Raw genomic sequence first — 18,444 nt, 5'->3', positions numbered from 1 at the left:
CTCTTCTTTATGAAACACCCTATTATACGTAAGAGCTGTCCAGATTCAAAGGCATTATACACAAGATCGACTAGCAGCAATATTTAACAGAGTCCTATTGTCTGCTGCTCTCTAAATTGCAATTTGCCTTCATAAACTGAAAAGAGATTTTTATTCCTCTGGGTATGTGTGTGTGTTTCTCCCCACACCCTCCTTTTTTGTGGAGGAAGGGAAGGGAAGACGAGAAATCAGATCTCAGTTGTCAGCCTAAATGAGCTTTCTAACCAGCTAGGATATTATAACAAGAAAATGAAGGTATTTAAATTCACTGACTTTTTTAAAAAATAGTTATCTATGTGTTATTTTACAAAAATCCCACCATGTAACAATACTTCAACAGCCAAATCTTCCTTGTAGGCTATATCACATTGTAATTGGCTGAGATGTAAGTTATGTATTTAAGCCAAATGCAAAAGTGCTATAACAGAGAAAGAGGTCAATTATCTTTTAGCAAAGACTGCTACAAAAAGAAAGAAAGAAAGAAAGAAAGAAAGAGAGAGAGAGAGAGAGAGAGAGGGGTTAGTGCACTTAGAATATACTATTTAACATAATTAGTCATTTCTGGTATTCTAATACTACTACATCTTTTCTAAACTATGTGCTGTGTTTACTTAATTTGCACAAGGTTTTCATTAGCGGAGGGTTGTTGTTATTACTAGAATGGGTTTTTCTATTTGCAGCACTAAATTATGATTGAACTGGTGTGCATTCACAGCACTGCTCCTAAGGAACAAAACCCACAAAGGGAAATGACCCACAAAGGGAAATGACTGACCAGATGAAGCAGAGAACACAAGCCCTCTTGACCTTTAATGGCTGGGCAGAAGAGGGAATTTTGGCAGGTGAACCAGAACAGTTCTAGCATTGCACAGGCAAAAGAAATCTTTGACTGGACAAAATTTCTTCTTTCTCTTGGCAACAGTTAAAGATACAGGGAAATGGTTCAGATCAGGACAGCAGCAAGCCCCCCAAAACTACACCCCTTTTGTTCCAATCAGGCTGTATTCTCAATCAAGATTACTCCTTTCCATGGCTGCCAAACACAAACCCATGATTATTGTCGTGTCTGTTTTGGTCCCCAGTGGCAAGATCAGGTATGACGGATTTATCTTTGCACTCTCTTCTTAAAGACAGCCAAGAGTCCAGATTCGCCTCATCCCTAAAGCCAGGAGACATCCTCTTACAGGTCTGTAGTAGCAGCTCTGCCAGAGAGTTGTACATAAACTTGTAAATAAATTAAAATCCGGACGATTGGCAGTTCAACAAAAGTTGTGGAGAGTTTTTTGAGAGATCGCCAAAAAAGTTGTTGAGTTTTTTGGGGGGAGGGTCATAAAAAAGAGCTTTTATGGAGAGCTCCTGTCCGCAGCCGCCAATCACACTGATCTACTGATCACCACGCCGATCACATGACAGGGAGGAGGAGTAGGCGACAGAGGAGCAGCTCCAGGCACTCGGCAGGCTCCGGCAGCTACAGTCACACTGCGATTCCCAAATGCTGTCCGGATCTCTCGTCAGGAGGCCCTGCCTCCACCACATCTAATACTCCCAGCACTGCAGCTACTCAGAAACTTTGGGCTCCAGGCAGGAAGGAGAAGCAGCAGCAGTGCCAATGGTTTCTGTAGCCCCCCCAAAAAAATAAAACAGGAACATGTCTGGGATTTTCAAGACATATGGCGACCCTATCCAAAAGAAATAATGTAAGCTAGGGAGGAGAGAGAAGATGGAGGGGCCACCACCTCTAAAGCAGCTGAAAAACAATAACAAAAGCAAAAATAAAAACAACAGAAGGAGGCTACTGCTATTATCACTGGGAAGAGGAGAAGGGCAGTAGAGGCAGTAAGGAGATGAAGACAAGATGGCAGCCTAGACAGCATGATTCTCTTCAAGGCCCTCCACGCACACACACACCCTTGGAATAGCCCTGACAATAGCAGTAGATCAGAGCAGATTGATTTTAGTCATTTGGCAATTGTTGCCTTCAAACAATATAAATAGCAAACACTCCATCCTGGAAATAAGGAATATACTTACATTTAAAAAAAACAACACCACATTTTCTTGGTACAAATCTCTGTATTTCAGAGAGGGTCATGCTCTGCTCTATCTGGTGAATGCAGAACAAGTCAAGGCCAGAGTACAAATTAAATATATGGTGCAGGAATCAGAACATTATGTTTTAGAAATATAAAATATAGCCCCTTGATGCTCTGTCATATAATTGACTTTTACTGCTCACCATTGGGCAATAAAATTAAGAGCTATATTTAAATCAGTTCCCTAACACACACCAATATGCTATAAACTGAAGTGTGTATAAAACAGGTTCTAAAGGGGGGAAGGAAAAGGAACACTGAGCAAGTTGCTCCAGGCTAACTATGTACCTAAACACAAATAGCAATTTGACAGCACACTTCCCTTGCCTTGAAAAGAAAAAGTAAGAGCAAGCATCTTCTCACTTAGGCGGAAGTGCATAACGCATTGTATAATGGAACAATTCACAACAAGCAGACACAACTTTCAGTCAGAACTCAAAAAAGAGAGTCTGCATTCTTCACTAGATCCTATTTAAAACACATTGTTGTCCAGGTTCTGTGACTGCAGCATTTACACAACTCTAACCGTCTTCACTGTACAGTATTCATTCCTAGGTCATGCTGGTCTCCGGTCATCTACATTGTGACTTGGGTGAAGGCAGCAGGACAGCACCTTTTACATCCAGATAGGAGAATATCAATGTGGTGGTAATCTCAGGTCACATAATTTCTGCTCCAAGGCTGGTTATTTCCTTCACACCCACAGTTATCACTAAAAGATTAAAAGAGAGAGAGCAGGAACTGTGCCCTTATTGTGGTTTTATTTAAAAGAATCACGGCCTTGCATGATCAGGTCTACAAGCTGTCAATTGAAAGGGCTAGAGCTGAGCCAATTATTCAGGGCAGGGAATAGTTAACTCCAGAACAGCAAACAGATCAGAGCGTCCAGAAGAAGTCATGTTGTCAAAGATAGGCAGAGGTCCAAAGATGACACACCAGAGCAAGCAAGAAAATGCAATGAGTCTGAGCTACCAGCAGTTCAGACTGAGGAATCAAGCCTGAAGCAGTAGCTTGTATATTCCAAACAGGTCCATATTGGCTTCCTAGATCACCTAATAAGCTACAGTAGTTCTTCCTGCCCTAATGGTGCAGAATCCTTTTCAACCTGAGGCCCATATTCCTTCATGGGCAACCTTCTGGATGGGGCACATTGCAGTCTTGCTAGGACCAGATGTAAAAGTGGATGGGTCAACTCATGCGATCTGTACAGTTGGTTACATTCTAGCCACACAACAATCAGAGGTTTCTACATAAGCAGCTCCACCCAGGTAAGCAAGAGGCATGATTTAAGTTGAAGGATATTTCAGCCAAGCAAAATCATTCAAAGTGGCAAAGGAGCAGGACTGGAGAGGGTTGTTGCCTGGGAAGGGCTGTGGATTAGGTCTGTGTCCACTCTAGGCAAACAGGGAATGTTGTATTTGACTGCTCCAATGGTCAGACTTAGGAATGCTCTGACCATTAGGAAGGCACCTGAGCTTTCTAAGTGAAGTCTTGGTGTTCCACTGCAGGTGTTTCTGCTCTACATATATCATCTATGCCCTTCACTACTTCACACCAGAGTTTCCCGCTTGCCTCACAAAAGTGTGCACAGCATGCAGCAGCTATTCGCTGAGAAGCTCCTTTGACTGGTTTTGATGATCCTGCTGTATGAAATTGATGAAGCCAGTTCTGTACAAAGTAAGAGTGAGCTTGAGATCCATGTTGATATGTGTTCATTAGTGTGACTGGTGGCGATCCAAGTAGCATTGGGAGCATTCTTGGCCATGCTTCATAGGTCTGTGTGCTTCTGGCAGAAAGCTGGAGGCAGATTCACATGACTTTTTGCCTTGGCACATTGAGTCTGGGCGGGGGGGGGGGGAAGGCTGCACAATGCAAAGACTCGTTTAATGAAACCATCCACATAGTTTAAGGACACAAGCCAAGCCACAGCCATATGTTACTGAGGAAGGAAAACAAACAAATAAGCAGACCCAGCTCTTTCCCTCTTTTCTCATAAGATAGATAAGAACAACTCTCCGTTGCTATTGTCATCCTGGTGTCTTTTCTTTGCAGTGAGACCACCTTTAATTTGTTGTTCCTGAATATAGATAAAGAAAACTGGACACGCTGATTTAAGGAAAATATTGTTGGTATGTTTCACCATGTTAATAACTAGCAAGATGGTGGAAATGTCTATGGAAACATGGCAATAATATTGAGCCACAGCTAGGAATCAGGGAAACCCTTTCCGTCTGTTATTTTCAGTAGCACACACACATTTCATTGAGTGGTTTACCCTAATAGACACAGATTTCCTGGAGAACTGCATTGCAAAATTAAGAGAAGTATGGATTTTGGAGGATCTATTGTTTCAGAAAGCGCAATTTGGACAAGTTCACCTTCAAAGGTGGACTGAATCCCATTTTCCCACATTCTTACCTCCAGCTGAGTGGGAAAGTGTGAGCTCCAGTTTTCTATCTTCAACATGAGTTGTATGTCAGCCCCTATCTTTTCCTGTCCTGTCTCTTAACATCTTCTGTCTCTCCTTCCTTTGACCTGGGTTCTTTGCACTACCTCATCTGTTTTCAGGTTTCTCTCTTCGTGATCCACCCGCCTCCATCCCACATCTCTTGCTCCTTGCTTCCCTTTGATTTCCCTAGCTAATTCAGAGCCCATCTCTTAACTGAGGTTCTTTCTATACGTGTGTGTGTGCTTGCTTTCTGGCTGAAACAGACTCCTGTTCCAAGATGTTTAGCAATAGCACTTTAAAATACTTCACACCACAGTGGTATTGTTTGGCAACTGTCTCCTGTAGAGCTGCAGATGTGTGTCAGTTAAATGAAGAGTGCCAACCAGCCAGTTATTGGGCATTGTGTATTTTCAAGCTGACTTGTCAGTTAGTGCTTGAAATTAAACTCATTCTGATAAGCATAAGAGACATAATTGGTGAGTCACAAAGGCATTAGGGCTTGTATCCCCAGTCAGCCTTCCTGTGGATTTCTCCTCTGTAGTTTCTAGGGGACACAGGTGTTTAAGAGGATTTTTCTGAGGTAGAAAGTCACAAAGGATCCAAATCCAGCCCTTTACCTTCTTCTCTGAGCTTCCCAATAGTACCTTTCCCTTCTGAGCCAGCAAAGCCATTAAGAAGAAGGCAGACAGATGTGCATATGCATTCACAAAGATGTGGAACATTATGCGCCTGGATACTTCACCAGTCCTCGTGGACATCAAGTTTGCCTTCTTTGTAATGCCATTAATGGTCTGGCTACTGCCTTCTAGCCCAGGCTTCTTCAACCTCTGCCCTCCAGATGTTTTGAGACTACAATTCCCAGCACCCCTGACCACTGGTGCTGCTAGCTAGGGATCATGGGAGTTGTAGGCCAAAAACATCTGGAGGGCCGAGGTTGAGGAAGCCTGTTCTAGCCAGATCATCCTGTGGTACTGTAAGGCTCAACAATGGTATTTAACATCTGCTGTCCTGTGAGGAGGATCCTTACAACTTGCTAAACATTTATATGGGTTGTATGTGCATACTTGTGAGCTGCCTTAGAAGGATGTAAATGCTGAATATATATACAGTGGTACCTCAGGTTACATACGCTTCAGGTTACATACGCTTCAGGTTACAGACTCCACTAACCCAGAAATATTACCTCGGGTTAAGAACTTTGCTTCAGGATGAGAACAGAAATCGTGCTCCGGCGGCGTGGCGGCAGCAGGAGGCCCCATTAGCTCAAGTGGTGCTACAGGTTAAGAACAGTTTCAGGTTAAGAACTGACCTCCGGAACGAATTAAGTACTTAACCCGAGGTACCACTGTAACTGTAATAAATAAATGAATAATAAATAAATAAATATTGGTTGTCCTCTGTGTTTTCCCCTTGTGACTTCATTGTATCATGGTGTGGAAATATTTTTCCCCACCTTTCTTCAGAAGTGTCAGTTGACCACATAGTCCAAAATTAAACAAATAAAGTTGCTAATTTGAAACAAGCCCTAAAGGCTTTAATATTCCTTGCACTATAGCAACGTGCAAAGTCATTCCTATTTAATTAGTTAGGCCAAAGTATTTGCAAAACAATTACGAATGTAATTTAATTCCGGTGTTTGGTAAATATCCAGGGATTCGTTAGCTGCAAACTTATGACCTACATGTTGAGTTTGCTTTACAAACTACTGTTAAACCAGTCGGATAGGAATTAAAAAGCATATCATGGCGAGCCACAAAGAAGTGTGTAGATGATGGATACAGATAGAAATAGAAGGCGTGTTCACCTGAGCTTCTCTTTCAAATTAATGCCACACCAGAAGAGTCACCTTTTTCTACTTCTCTTCCCTTATAGCAGTTCTTGAGACTGTTCCAGATCCACTGTGTGTAATGTTCTTCACTGCACACAGTGGTGTTGTGGTTCTGAGGCAATGTGTTGCTGGATGGCTGAGCTTAGTCCCCTTTATATTGCTTATATTGTTTTATTTATTCCATTTCAACTGTGCATATTTTACCATCATGGCTCGTTGGCTCCTAACATCTACTATCGTTTTCTAACTGGGTGCCAGCCTCAGCAGCGAGAGATTCACAATGCACTGAAGTAATTAGCTGAACCATCATGCAAAATATATATATATATTGCAAAGTAGATAGTGTAAAATATCTATAATCTGGATATACAAATTTTGTGTTTCAGATTTTTATGGTGAATAAAATTGCTTGTAGAGCCCAGAGCAGTAAATAATGCTGCACATTATACACCTTTTCTTTGTTCATATACTTAACCCTCCAAACCGCTTATAGATTCCAGGAAATTTAAAAGGTAGTTTTGATGTCAGGTGATAGGAGTTGATACATTTATGCTGTGGGAGATCTTTTTTTGTCCTGCTGAATGAACAGTAATCTTATGGTTCTACTTCGCTGAGTCAGGTACAGCCCCCCCCCCTTCCTCACAGAGAAAGGTTCTGATTAAAATACAGTTAAAATCTATATTTTAATTGTTCATCTGCCACCAAAGAACACTGAATTACAGTTTGTAACCATTTAAAGGCTTAGTCTCTGTGTGTGTGTGCTTGTTTCTTAACTTGGTGTCACAAGCAATAGACAATGGTACTGCTCCCCTATAGAGGTAGAACAAATGGTAGAGCTGGTGTTTGTCCTGGTATTTTCCTGTTGCTAGGCAAAGACAGCCAACCCCTGATTAAGGATTGCCAGATGGTCTGAAAATTCTGATGCTGCTACTCCTAGTAACAAGCTAGTCAAAGCACTCACCACAAACACATACAAAGTCAGCCAAGCAAAGGCTGGCTAACCATACCGAAATAATTAGGCCCCGCTATATGGCAACGATCTTGCACCAACATGTAACATATGCAGATAAAAACAGATGAGCAACGTATGTGTTTAGCAGAACTGAAAAGAGCTATCTTAAAAAGCACACTAGGCTATCTTGTGGAATATTTCACAGTTTTGAAAGGGATCAAATTAAGAAAATACCTTTCTTGTGTACTAATGTTCAATCAATTTTTATCTGCCTATCTAATCACAGACTAGCTCTCACAGAGGCCAATACGATCTGAAGCTATTCTAAGGATGTGTGCACAATGTCTACTATCTTTCATTCATTATCTTAATTGTCCAATTCCCTATCAGATTTTTTAGGGTTTCTTTATGCATCAAAGACAAGCCTGCCAAATCCATAACCATTTTTAAAAACTCAACATATACTAATAATTGTCCTGATAAAACAAATGCAAGTCCCTGGCTACTATCTCCTGATCATAGTTTATTATCGAAGATGGATTACTTTGCCCTACCTGCCTTGGTCTATGACACTGGTGGCTGAAGATGGGCTACTGGCAGACAGAGTCTCAATAAAACAGAGCCCTTGCCTGCCATGAGTCCAGTTATGTACCAGTATGTAGACACCTTACAGTCACCAGTGATCTGAATCCACAATTCAGTCTATGTCATTGTTTTGTTAGACTGATCAGTTGAACGTGCCCCATCACAAGCTGCTGATTAAATAGCATCAGCGTATCTTACAAAAATAGCAAATAGAGCAACTTACAAAACTGATTCCATAAAGGCAACGTATGACAAAATGTGTTACATAGGGCTGCCATACGTCCAGATTTTCTGGACATTTTTCTCTCCTTTGATGCTACTACGTCCCCATGTTACGTTGCTTGCAGCATCCTTGCTGCTCCAGGCTTGGGAATAAACTACCAGCCATGTGGCATGTATCATATTACATGTTGTTCTTTCGTGATATGGCCCAATATCCACCAGGGACAAGACTGAAACCATGAAAGAAACACTTTGCACATGACCTAAGCTGGAATCCAACTCTCCAGAGGCAAAAGGCTAGTGAATTAACCTACTGTGTCACACAGCCCTTCACTATTGATTAGTAATTATTCTTTCTAAATGAGACAAGGACATAGGACGTGGAGTCATCTGCTGTATAGTCTGTGAAAATCCAAGACTTCAGAATGCTCGGCCTTTTTCAATCAGTCACTCTGAAGGTTGATAAAGAAATATTAGCTCTCGCTGAAATACAATTAAAAATATAATTTAATTCTAGCTATTGTAAACAACAAGGGGACGTGTCAGTGAAGAAGGTGTAAAAGCAAGAATGGACTATGGTTCCATGAAGTACAAGTATAAAGCCTGCAAAAAAAAGATAAATTCTATGTCAAGCAACTATCCAAATTTATTGACAAGAATTGATTACTAAGATTTTTTTAAAAAAATGAAATGAAATGAGTAAGAATACATAATAGGTTTGAGTGAACAGAGTATTTGAGGTGAAATAAATATTTCTAATTTGTTTCTTTAAAGTTGTGATAACAACAGACAGAAATGTTCTTCCCTTGGTGACCAATGGCATCTTCAGTAGAAACAGGGAACTTCTGGACATTGATAAAATCTGGCCCACCCCCCACCCCCCGGGGGGGACACCTGTCAGAAATTAAAAGATACTAAATCAAAATATTATTATTCAGTAGATTTATTAGGCCAACAACATTTGGAACAATTTGAAGCCACATAAAATATAAACATAATCACAGGCATCACAATAAAAGGCAGTAAAAACATTTCAAGTCAATATATCGCAGCCAGCCACAGTAGAATGAAAGGGGAAAGGGTGGATTCAGCCTATATTGAAACCAATTCTGCACAAAGATATTCTCAGTGCCCACCTAACACAACCAAGGAGGCAGCTGGTCATATTTTGGGGGAGAGGGAGCTCCACAGGTATGGGCCACTGTATAAAAGGCTCTGCCCATTGCATCTGCTAGCCTGGCATACACACAAACAGGACCTCTGCAGCTTATCTCAGATTCCAAGCAGGTTTGTTTGAACATAGACAGTCCTTTAAGTAACTTGGTCCCAAACCATTTAGGGAATGTTAAGGAAACCTGAGTTCTTGGCTCCCCCCCCCCCCTTTGGACCATTCCATTCTGGATGGATGCATGAATTGACTGCAGGTTCTAGTCTCCAGCACTGAGACAGGTAATTCATATTTAATATCCACAACAGGCTGGTTGTTTTTAATGAGGACTGTCATCCCATTAAAAATCCCTCAGTTGACTGATGGTTTAACTGATTAATTGATTTGTCAATTAAATATGCATTCCTTTGTAGCAAGTGCCATTGTAGACAAGAGGTTTTCTCTTGTGTGACAGATCTTCTTAGGTAGCCCCTGCATTTTTTTTTAAAAAAAATGCAGTTTCTTTTATTTAAATAATAATAATTAACAACATTTTGAAAAGTTGCTGCTGCATTCACTAGGGGCAATTTTTAGTCAAGCAAAAGGTTTTAAATCAATTTATCTAAGCAATCGATCAGCAATCAAGCAGCTCTATTGTTAACTTTAAAATGCCAACAGTAACACTACTATTCCCATAAATCGTGTGTGTGTGTGTGTGTGTGTGTGTGTGTGTGTATCTAGGTCATAGCAAATGTCTTTTCTATTTTCTCCTTTTTCAATATTTCACATTAGTAGCTTTCTCTCTTTGACTGCTTTTTCTAAATTGATACGGTAAAGGTAAAGGGACCCCTGACCGTTAGGTCCAGTCGCGGACGACTCTGGGGTTGCGGCGCTCATTTCACTTTACTGGCCGAAGGAGCCGGCGTTTGTCCGCAGACAGTCATGTGGCCAGCATGACTAAGCCGCTTCTGGCAAAGCAGAGCACCACACGAAAACGCCGTTTACCTTCCCACCAGAGCGGTACCTATTTATTTTACTTGCACTTTGATGGGATTTCGAACTGCTAGGTTGGCAGGAGCAGGGACCAAGCAACGGGAGCTCACCCCGTCGCGGGGATTCGAATCGCCAACTTTCTGATCAGCAAGACCTAGTCTCAGTGGTTTAGACCACAGCACCACCGGCGTCCCTGTAGTAGAATTGATATGGTAGAATGCCCAAAATGGGAGGGGGAGAGAAAGTGGAACTGTGGGGAAAAAAGGAAATGGTATGAAAGTTTGTTCAACTTTGTTTTTGGAGCTTCCTCTCATTCTCTGAGTCCCAGTCACTCTCTGCGGTAACTTTTGGAAAGTAATAAAGCCTTTCCTTTTCAAGATTTTATTTGGATTATAAATAGCTTTTTAAAATGAATTGGTTTTCAACTGTCATTGGAATAATTTTAATGCTCCTGAGTTGGAGTTTTGGTTTGGTTTTCTACTGCTGTCTTCATGTGCATTATTATTATTATTATTATTATTATTATTATTATTATTATTAGCCATCTACAGACACACTTCTCAACGTGATGTAGAAAATGCAATAAAATAGCTTAAACACACAGAGAGGGAGGGAGGGAGGGGGGAGGGAGGGGGGGAGAGAGAATAGCAAATAAATTAAAAACCAATACAAAATAAGCATCCATGGTAGACACCTATTCATCCAGCTGGGAAATTTGCTGGAACAACAATGTCTCCAGTTCTTTCTGGTGACACCCTGTCAGGATTCATCAGCTAATCTGCAGAATCCCCTTGAGTGAACTACTTCAAAGCTGAGGCATGCGCAAGTGTTTCCAGCGCCTGAAATTAATTGCTACTTTAGCCGAGTTTCTGGGCACTAATCTACTACCCATAAACTACAAGGAGTTTGGGGTGGGAATGACGAGAGAATGAAAATATGAACTTCTCTGGTGTGATACTAAGAAAATGTGTTGCAGATATGGAAGTCAACATAGCCACAAGCACAGCCCATAGAGCAATTATTTGCTTTGTACCTCAGAATACCATGTCCCTGAGCATGCTAAATGTAGGAACTTAAGCAATTTAGGATCCTTCTGCCAGAACTTCACCATCTCTCATCCAACCACAGTCCATGAAAGACAACTTCCTCAATTCATTCCTCCCGCCTTATGTGTATGTTTCAGAACCCTCCTTGTCCCTTATATGGAGTTGTTTTTCACTTTAACAGTCAGCCATTAAATTCATCTTTAACCATTTCATACCAGTATTGTACGCAGGTCACTTTCTCGTACATGACACTCTTAACAGTAATTCCGCCTCCGGTCATAATATGGTTAATGAAAACACCACAAGTCCATCCTAGCCATAACGCAACACCATCAGAAGCGATTGCTCAATGGTACATTACTACACCTGTGTGTAAATGGGGCCAGGGAAGGGACTGAATAGTTTGCCATATTCCTGCAGGTATGCATACAAAATCCATATGCAAAGCCACTTGCCTAAAGAGCATAGAAGGGGAATGAGACAGTGGAGGGATTGGTGTACAACTATTTGTCGCACGCTGTCAGTCAATGGGCCATTGCCCCACTAAACTCAGCTTGTCTCAGCCTGCCCCCACCTGCATGTCTTCTTACTAACAACCAGTATAGGAGGCGGCACTGTCTTCCTACCCTTGTGGAAGACAGCATGGAGAAGAATGGGGACAAATTAGTCGGCTCTGCCTGTCGTTTGGGTCTGGCTTCACCTGCCGTTGGTCTCCTTGCCTTCTGCCCCCCCCCCCCCCAGTCCCACTTGGCACCAACCACCACTGCCATCAGTGCTGAAACTTCGTTCTGGTTATTGCTTCCAGTGTGTCCAGCTTAGCACTAAATCACACAACCAGCAGTGCAAGAAGCAGCTGACAGGGTATAACCTTTGAGAATCCAAATAAAACAAAAATTACAACCTCACAGTAAATGCAAGTGAGATTTTAGCCTTCGCGGCAAATGACAAAACTTGGGAAACATGTAGCCAGTTTCTTCCAGAATTTCAGAAAACTCTTAGGAGGTTATACATGAACCACAGAGTGATTTTACTCTCACTATATGATCTGCGGGTGAACCATACTTCAATTTAGTAGGAAGTATCAATAATGAATGAATATGAAAAATAAACAATTCTCTAGTCCTTTGTGTGAGTGAAAATATCGTTTTTAAATGGACTTGCATTTTAGCCTAGTTTCAGTCAAGTTTGAATTTCATATCCGCCTCGATTTCCATTCTTAGAGCTTTCCTAAATGATTTTCCCCCACAAGATAATTGAACATAAATTACTCCATTGTTGGTAATCCAGATTGCTTCCTCCAATTAGTGCTTCTGTTTCAAGGCAACTGTATCCTCCCAGTACTCCAACTGCAATAATTTTAATTTATGTTTCATTATTAAGGAAATGTGTTTCCCCGCACACACTTGTTGCCCAGCACATCACTTGCAATAATGGGCCAAACTAAATATGACCAGCCAATGCATGAGGTCCCAATCCTTGAACCATAAGTGCCCTTCCCAGTGTAATCTCTCCTGTGTATAAGACTGAGTATTAAATATTTTAAAGTATCGCTGTTTGTTTGTTTGTTTGTTTGCTTGCTTGTTTGTTTGTTTGTTGTTTGTTTGTTTGTTTGTTTGTTTGTTTGTTTCTTACATTTCTTACTCCCCTTCAACAAAGAGTCACAGGGTGGTTTTTGTTGGGTTTGGAACTTAACTGGTTAAGAAGTTCCCATGATGCCTCAGCATTCTGACGTCAGCTTTCGAAGCTGGGAGGAGTTACGTTCTCTTCCTCTCTGGTTCTCTGAGGGAAGAGGTGGCAGTTTGTCATGGCTGCTGTGAGCCCAGGAGATTCCTGGGGAATGTCGGAATAAAGAACTGTAAATGGACAAACCTGGTCTCTGTCTGTGTTTGTCTGAAGCTAAGTGGAAGCTATGTGACAGTTTCACCGCTGTGTTTAACTCTGCTGAGGCGTGACTGGAGAGCTACTGGAGACGGAGCTGAGTGGCGCAGCTCGGAGGAAGCGCGCCGGGCATAAAGAGCTAATTGTGGATCGTAAATCAATTAGCGGGGGTCACGCCAAACCAATAAATCAATGCCAACAGGTTATGGGCCCAGCACGCTTCCGCTGCGCCACTCAGCTCCGTCTCCAGTAGCTCTCCAGTCACGCCTCAGCAGAGTCTCTGAGGTCAGCAGTCCTCTCTGGTCTCTGAGGACCAATGGGTGGATCCAAAGGTTATGAAAGGCAATCTCTTTGTTCTGGAGTCACCTCTGGAGGGTGGTGGGAATGCTGGAAAAGCTGTGAACAGGATGGGAAGATCAGGGAGGTTATGGGCCCTTAATCACCGATCGTAAAAACTGTCATTGAAGTGCCGGAATGCGTTTGAAGTCTGCGGTCTAAGGCAGAGAAAGCCGGCAGGACGCAGCGGAGATTTTTGCCTGGTGTTAAGAGGCAAAGGAGAGCTGCGGAGCTCAGAGCAGCTGAAAGACACTAAGAGTGTTTGCCTGTGCTGAGAGCTGAGTGCTGGGAGCTGAAGAGCAGCTGGAAAATCGTTTCCCCACGGATGGGTGCCGGAGGAGCTTGTAATCTGTGAGTACAGCTTGGGGCCCCTTGGGAGAACGGAAGACAATGGCAGGCAGCCAGGTCTTGGAGGACATTCCGATTGAACAGCTCACTCTAAGAAGTCGGGCAAGGGCGTAAAGTCAGCAAGGGCTGCCTGGGATGTGCTGTGAAGCTTCAGCAGAAGGCCAGAGCCCCGGAGAAGTATTGAGAAAAGCCTAAAGATGGCTGCAGCCCCTGTTCCTGACGTTTTAGCCTCAAGGAGTGCTAGTGAGCAGATCGGGGGGGCGAAGGATTCCAAAGGCAAGTGTAAAGGCTTGTCCACTGTGCGTGCTGGAGTGGAATGTCAACAAAGCAGGTTCCCAGAAAGCCGCAGTGGGAGCCAGGCCAGAGGGGGCGGAGCTGGCAAGGAGTGTTTTTCCGGAAGAAGGAGAAGGAGGCCGGCTGGGAGGAGCCCCGGGCAGTGTTTTTCCACTGGAGTTCGTCGTTGCTGCCCATGGAGAGCGGAGACAGCTGGGCAGGAAGGTCCCAAGGTCAACCAGCTGAGTTCTCATGGGAGTCAGTCTCGGAGAGGAGGCCAGCGTGGGAACGCAAGGGAAAGACGTGGCTCAGACGCTGGGGAGGGTTGTTTTCTTATCACTGCTTCTATGGCAACTGTGAAGAACAACTCCAGCCAGGACACGGTGACACGCTGGGTGTTTGAATACTGCTGTTGGTCAGCACCTGCTAAGCAAGCCTGCTGGCGAAATGCGGAACTGCAGGGCTGTTTTCAACAGGACACAACTGTGATGTTAGCAGACGGAATGAGAAAGTCGGTTTCTGCTGTGGCTAACATGTTTTTTTCTCCTTTACAGGAGGAGCTAGAGGTCTACGTTGGGGGGAAACAAGTGGCCAACGTGAAAAGGGGGCAGAACAATCACTTTGTTCTGGAGTCACCTCTGGAGGGTGGTGGGAATGCTGGAAAAGCACAGGCGCAGTGTGCTAAGGTTCCCAGTCATGTGCAAAAGTTGCACAGGTGCACAAAAGGGTGCGAACTCCGGAAATGTGGGAGGTCCCTAGGGTGCAGGGCATGCAAGGGTGCACAGGTACATGGTTTTCCCGGGTTTGGGAGGGTAGCCAAAGAGCCCTTTGAGCTCTTTGAGGCAGGTGGTCCAAAGGTTCAGGACATGATCTTCTGTGGATATGATCCTGCAACCAATGGGTGGAAGTTTGCATACCCAGAGGGTGATCAAACCAAGCTGCTGGTCAGTAAGCAGGCTGAGTTCTGTGAACAGGATGGGTGTTCAAGACTCAGGGATAGTCCTGATTTTCTCTCAGAATGTCTGTCTGATTCTGAGGAGGAAAGGGAGCCAGAGGCTGATCCCGGTGATGGGGACCAGGTCCAGGATCAGGGTTCAGAACCCGGTGATGGGGACCAGGTCCAAGATCAGGGTTCAGGGCAGGTCTGGGCATCTCCAAAGGTTGTGAAAGGAGTGTCCAGGTGTGAGGCTTCATCTCCGGTTAGCGTAATGGAGAAAGCTCACAAACAGGGTGTCAAGTCAGAGGGGGAAGGATCTGACGGAGAAGACACAACTGCTGGCCCAAATGGGTCAGTAGGGTATCAGGTCACAAGTGCGTGGAAAAGTGTCGCACAGTGTGATTCTGGGAATGTTGAAGGGGTTCAACAGGTGCCTGGGAAAGATGCCGGGAAGGGGCACAAGGCAAAGGGGAAGGTGTTGAACTCAAAAAGGTCTTGTCAGAATGGTTCGGCAAGAGGGGGTGTTGGGTTTGGAACTTAACTGGTTAAGAAGTTCCCATGATGCCTCAGCATTCTGACGTCAGCTTTCGAAGCTGGGAGGAGTTACGTTCTCTTCCTCTCTGGTTCTCTGAGGGAAGAGGTGGCAGTTTGTCATGGCTGCTGTGAGCCCAGGAGATTCCTGGGGAATGTCGGAATAAAGAACTGTAAATGGACAAACCTGGTCTCTGTCTGTGTTTGTCTGAAGCTAAGTGGAAGCTATGTGACAGTTTCACCGCTGTGTTTAACTCTGCTGAGGCGTGACTGGAGAGCTACTGGAGACGGAGCTGAGTGGCGCAGCTCGGAGGAAGCGCGCCGGGCATAAAGAGCTAATTGTGGATCGTAAATCAATTAGCGGGGGTCACGCCAAACCAATAAATCAATGCCAACAGTTTTCAACAATATAATGTCCAATTATAAAGGCAAGTAAAACGTATCAAACTATTATAATAATGTAAACTTGAACTGTTTCAGAAAGTGCAAATTAGGTAAATTCAATATTAAATCTGAACTGAATCAAATTTGTCCTCCATCCCTAGTTAACCAAATTAAATATTAAATCTATAAAATACTGGGATTTTAAAAAAAATTCTCATACAAACTAGTCTTGATAATGGCTTCTTGAAATATGATTGCTTATTTAGCCTTATATGTATGTGATATTTGATATCATTTGTATACATGCATAATCCTCTCTTTGTGACCTTGTTCACAGCAATTTGCACTGATATATCATGAAAACAGGATTACGCTTTCAAATGAAGATTAAACAGTAGTAGCCACGAGAACACTAACGTTATTTATTAACAGCTCACCTTGCTTTCAGATCACTTCATAAAATTAACTGTAAAATATTGATGTATTGTTGCTCAGCCTTCCTCTGAGATAGGATTTTTTCCCCTCACTTAGCAAAAGAAATTATCTGAGGTCTATTTGCATGAGCAATTTTCCATGTTCCTGCTTTGGCTTGTATTTTGGTGTTGTGAATGCCTACATTTGCATCTTGCTGATCCTTCAAAAATGCCTGAAATTATAGGTGGTCAAGGGGTGCCACCAGGGTTCGATGCCACAATACCCTTCCAGGATGACCAACAGACTCCAGTACTGACAGCTTGAGAAAGAAGAAAATGAGAATGCTTCTGGCATGGAGAAATGGGGACAGAATAGGACCTCTTGAAGCCTGTGGAGTTGTAGGCACAAATATGCCTGGAGGGCCCCACCTGACCCTTGGAAGCCAAGAATGCAGGAACAGGAGACTAATTGAGAAAGAAGCAAGGACTGCAGAAGTCAAAGGTTTTGGAGGAAAGTTTGCAACCTCATACCCTTCAGCAGGACACCAGGGTTCAGTGATTTGAAATATTTCAATGCACAGTCTTTGCCGTCTCTCTTTTGTGTTGAAAAGGAAAAGATGAAAAACTGTTATTTGCAAATTGCACCCTGAATCCTCCGGTGTTCTTTGTGGGCCTGTGAAAGGTGCAGGTACTGAAATTCCCTCCTCCTCTCCACAAACCAACAACATCAGTGTTTTACATGGTCTTCCGTACAGTGCCAGGCTTGCTGCGCAAACTACCTAAAAGTGATTTTTTTTTCAGAGTTGGCTCATTCAACACATTTAATTTAATTTATTATACAATACCCGAAAGTAATCAACTCCAATACATATACTTTTTAAAGTAAAGTAAGGAGATAAATATATATTATATCAGTGCTTTAATTTGGCGTTGCAAAATGAGGCAAGTTCTCACCCAGAAGCCTGTGTTAAACTTTTTCATTTTTTAAAACAGTTTCAGGATCAAAGTACCTGTTGCATTATTCATGGGGGTTTTTTACTGTATGCTAAAACTGACCATTTTTACTTTGAAAATAAAGTGATATGCTAGCAATATGCTAAGGGGCGCTGGTGGCGCTGTGGGTAAAACCTCAGTGCCTAGGACTTTCCGATCGCATGGTCGGCGGTTCAAATCCCCGCGGCGGGGTGAGCGCCTGTCGTTCGGTCCCAGCTCCTGCCCACCTAGCAGTTCGAAAACACTCCTAAGTGCAAGTAGATAAATAGGTACCGCTTAATAGCGGGAAGGTAAACAGCGTTTCCGTGTGTGGCGCTGGTGCTGGCTCGCCAGCTGCAGCTTCGTCACGCTGGCCACGTGACCCGGAAGTGTCTCTGGACAGCGCTGGCCCCCGGCCTCTTAAGTGAGATGAGCGCGCAACCCTAGAGTCGGTCACGACTGGCCCGTATGGGCAGGGGTACCTTTACCTTTTTAGCAAAACGCTGGCAATATGGATCCAGGCCAAGTGCCAATTTCCTACGCAAAATCACCCCTCTCAGTGACTGCAATTTTGCGCACCGCCTTGGTGCTGTTTATAGTAAACACCACTTACAGTAGCTTTGCTTTGCAGATATAAGCTCCACTGTTCTATGGAGCTTACTTCCTGGACCAATGTTGTCAGGTGTTGATTTTCTTTTTGTGAACCATCCCCAGCAGGACGTCTGTAAGAAAGAAGTAACGGAAGCATTTTGTAGCTAGTCTAAGCTGTCTATAATACGCAATAAAACCTTATTATTTTTGTTTGTTTTTAAAATTGTTATGGATCCCAAAGTTTTGGACCATACACAACATTGATGGCAGAAAGTGAGGAAGAATTAAAGAACCTTTTAATGAGGGTGAAAGAGGAGAGCGCAAAATATGGTCTGAAGGTCAACATCAAAAAAATGAAGATCATGGCCACTGGTCCCATCACCTCCTGGCAAATAGAAGGGGAAGAAATGGAGGCAGTGAGAGATTT

The 18,444-nt window shown here is 43.2% G+C and overlaps 1 protein-coding gene across 11 annotated transcripts in view; it reads right to left on the bottom strand.

The window, feature by feature from the left end:
* LOC308473893 (uncharacterized protein) overlaps positions 1-18,444 on the bottom strand; it is a 111,382-nt gene that overhangs the window by 50,052 nt on the left and 42,886 nt on the right. For 8 of the 11 annotated variants that reach the window (XR_013984358.1, XR_013984359.1, XR_013984360.1 and 5 more), the window contains exon 2: positions 18,040-18,148. Coding sequence is in view for 4 of the 11 variants with exons in the window: in XM_080999796.1 (XP_080855922.1) it covers positions 18,040-18,148 (109 nt within the window). In the remaining 7 variants the exon portion in view is untranslated. Of the gene's footprint in view, positions 1-2,658; positions 2,845-16,985; positions 17,044-18,039; positions 18,149-18,444 lie in introns of those variants that run through there. The other 3 variants (XR_013984356.1, XR_013984357.1, XR_013984362.1) reach the window with 3 other exon arrangements.

This window comes from Podarcis pityusensis, assembly GCF_964106645.2.
Source record: "Podarcis pityusensis genome assembly, chromosome: 3".
Lineage (NCBI taxonomy): Eukaryota > Metazoa > Chordata > Lepidosauria > Squamata > Lacertidae > Podarcis > Podarcis pityusensis.
The sequence above is the reverse complement of the archived record's forward strand: the minus strand, read 5'-3'. Positions and strand labels throughout refer to the sequence as shown.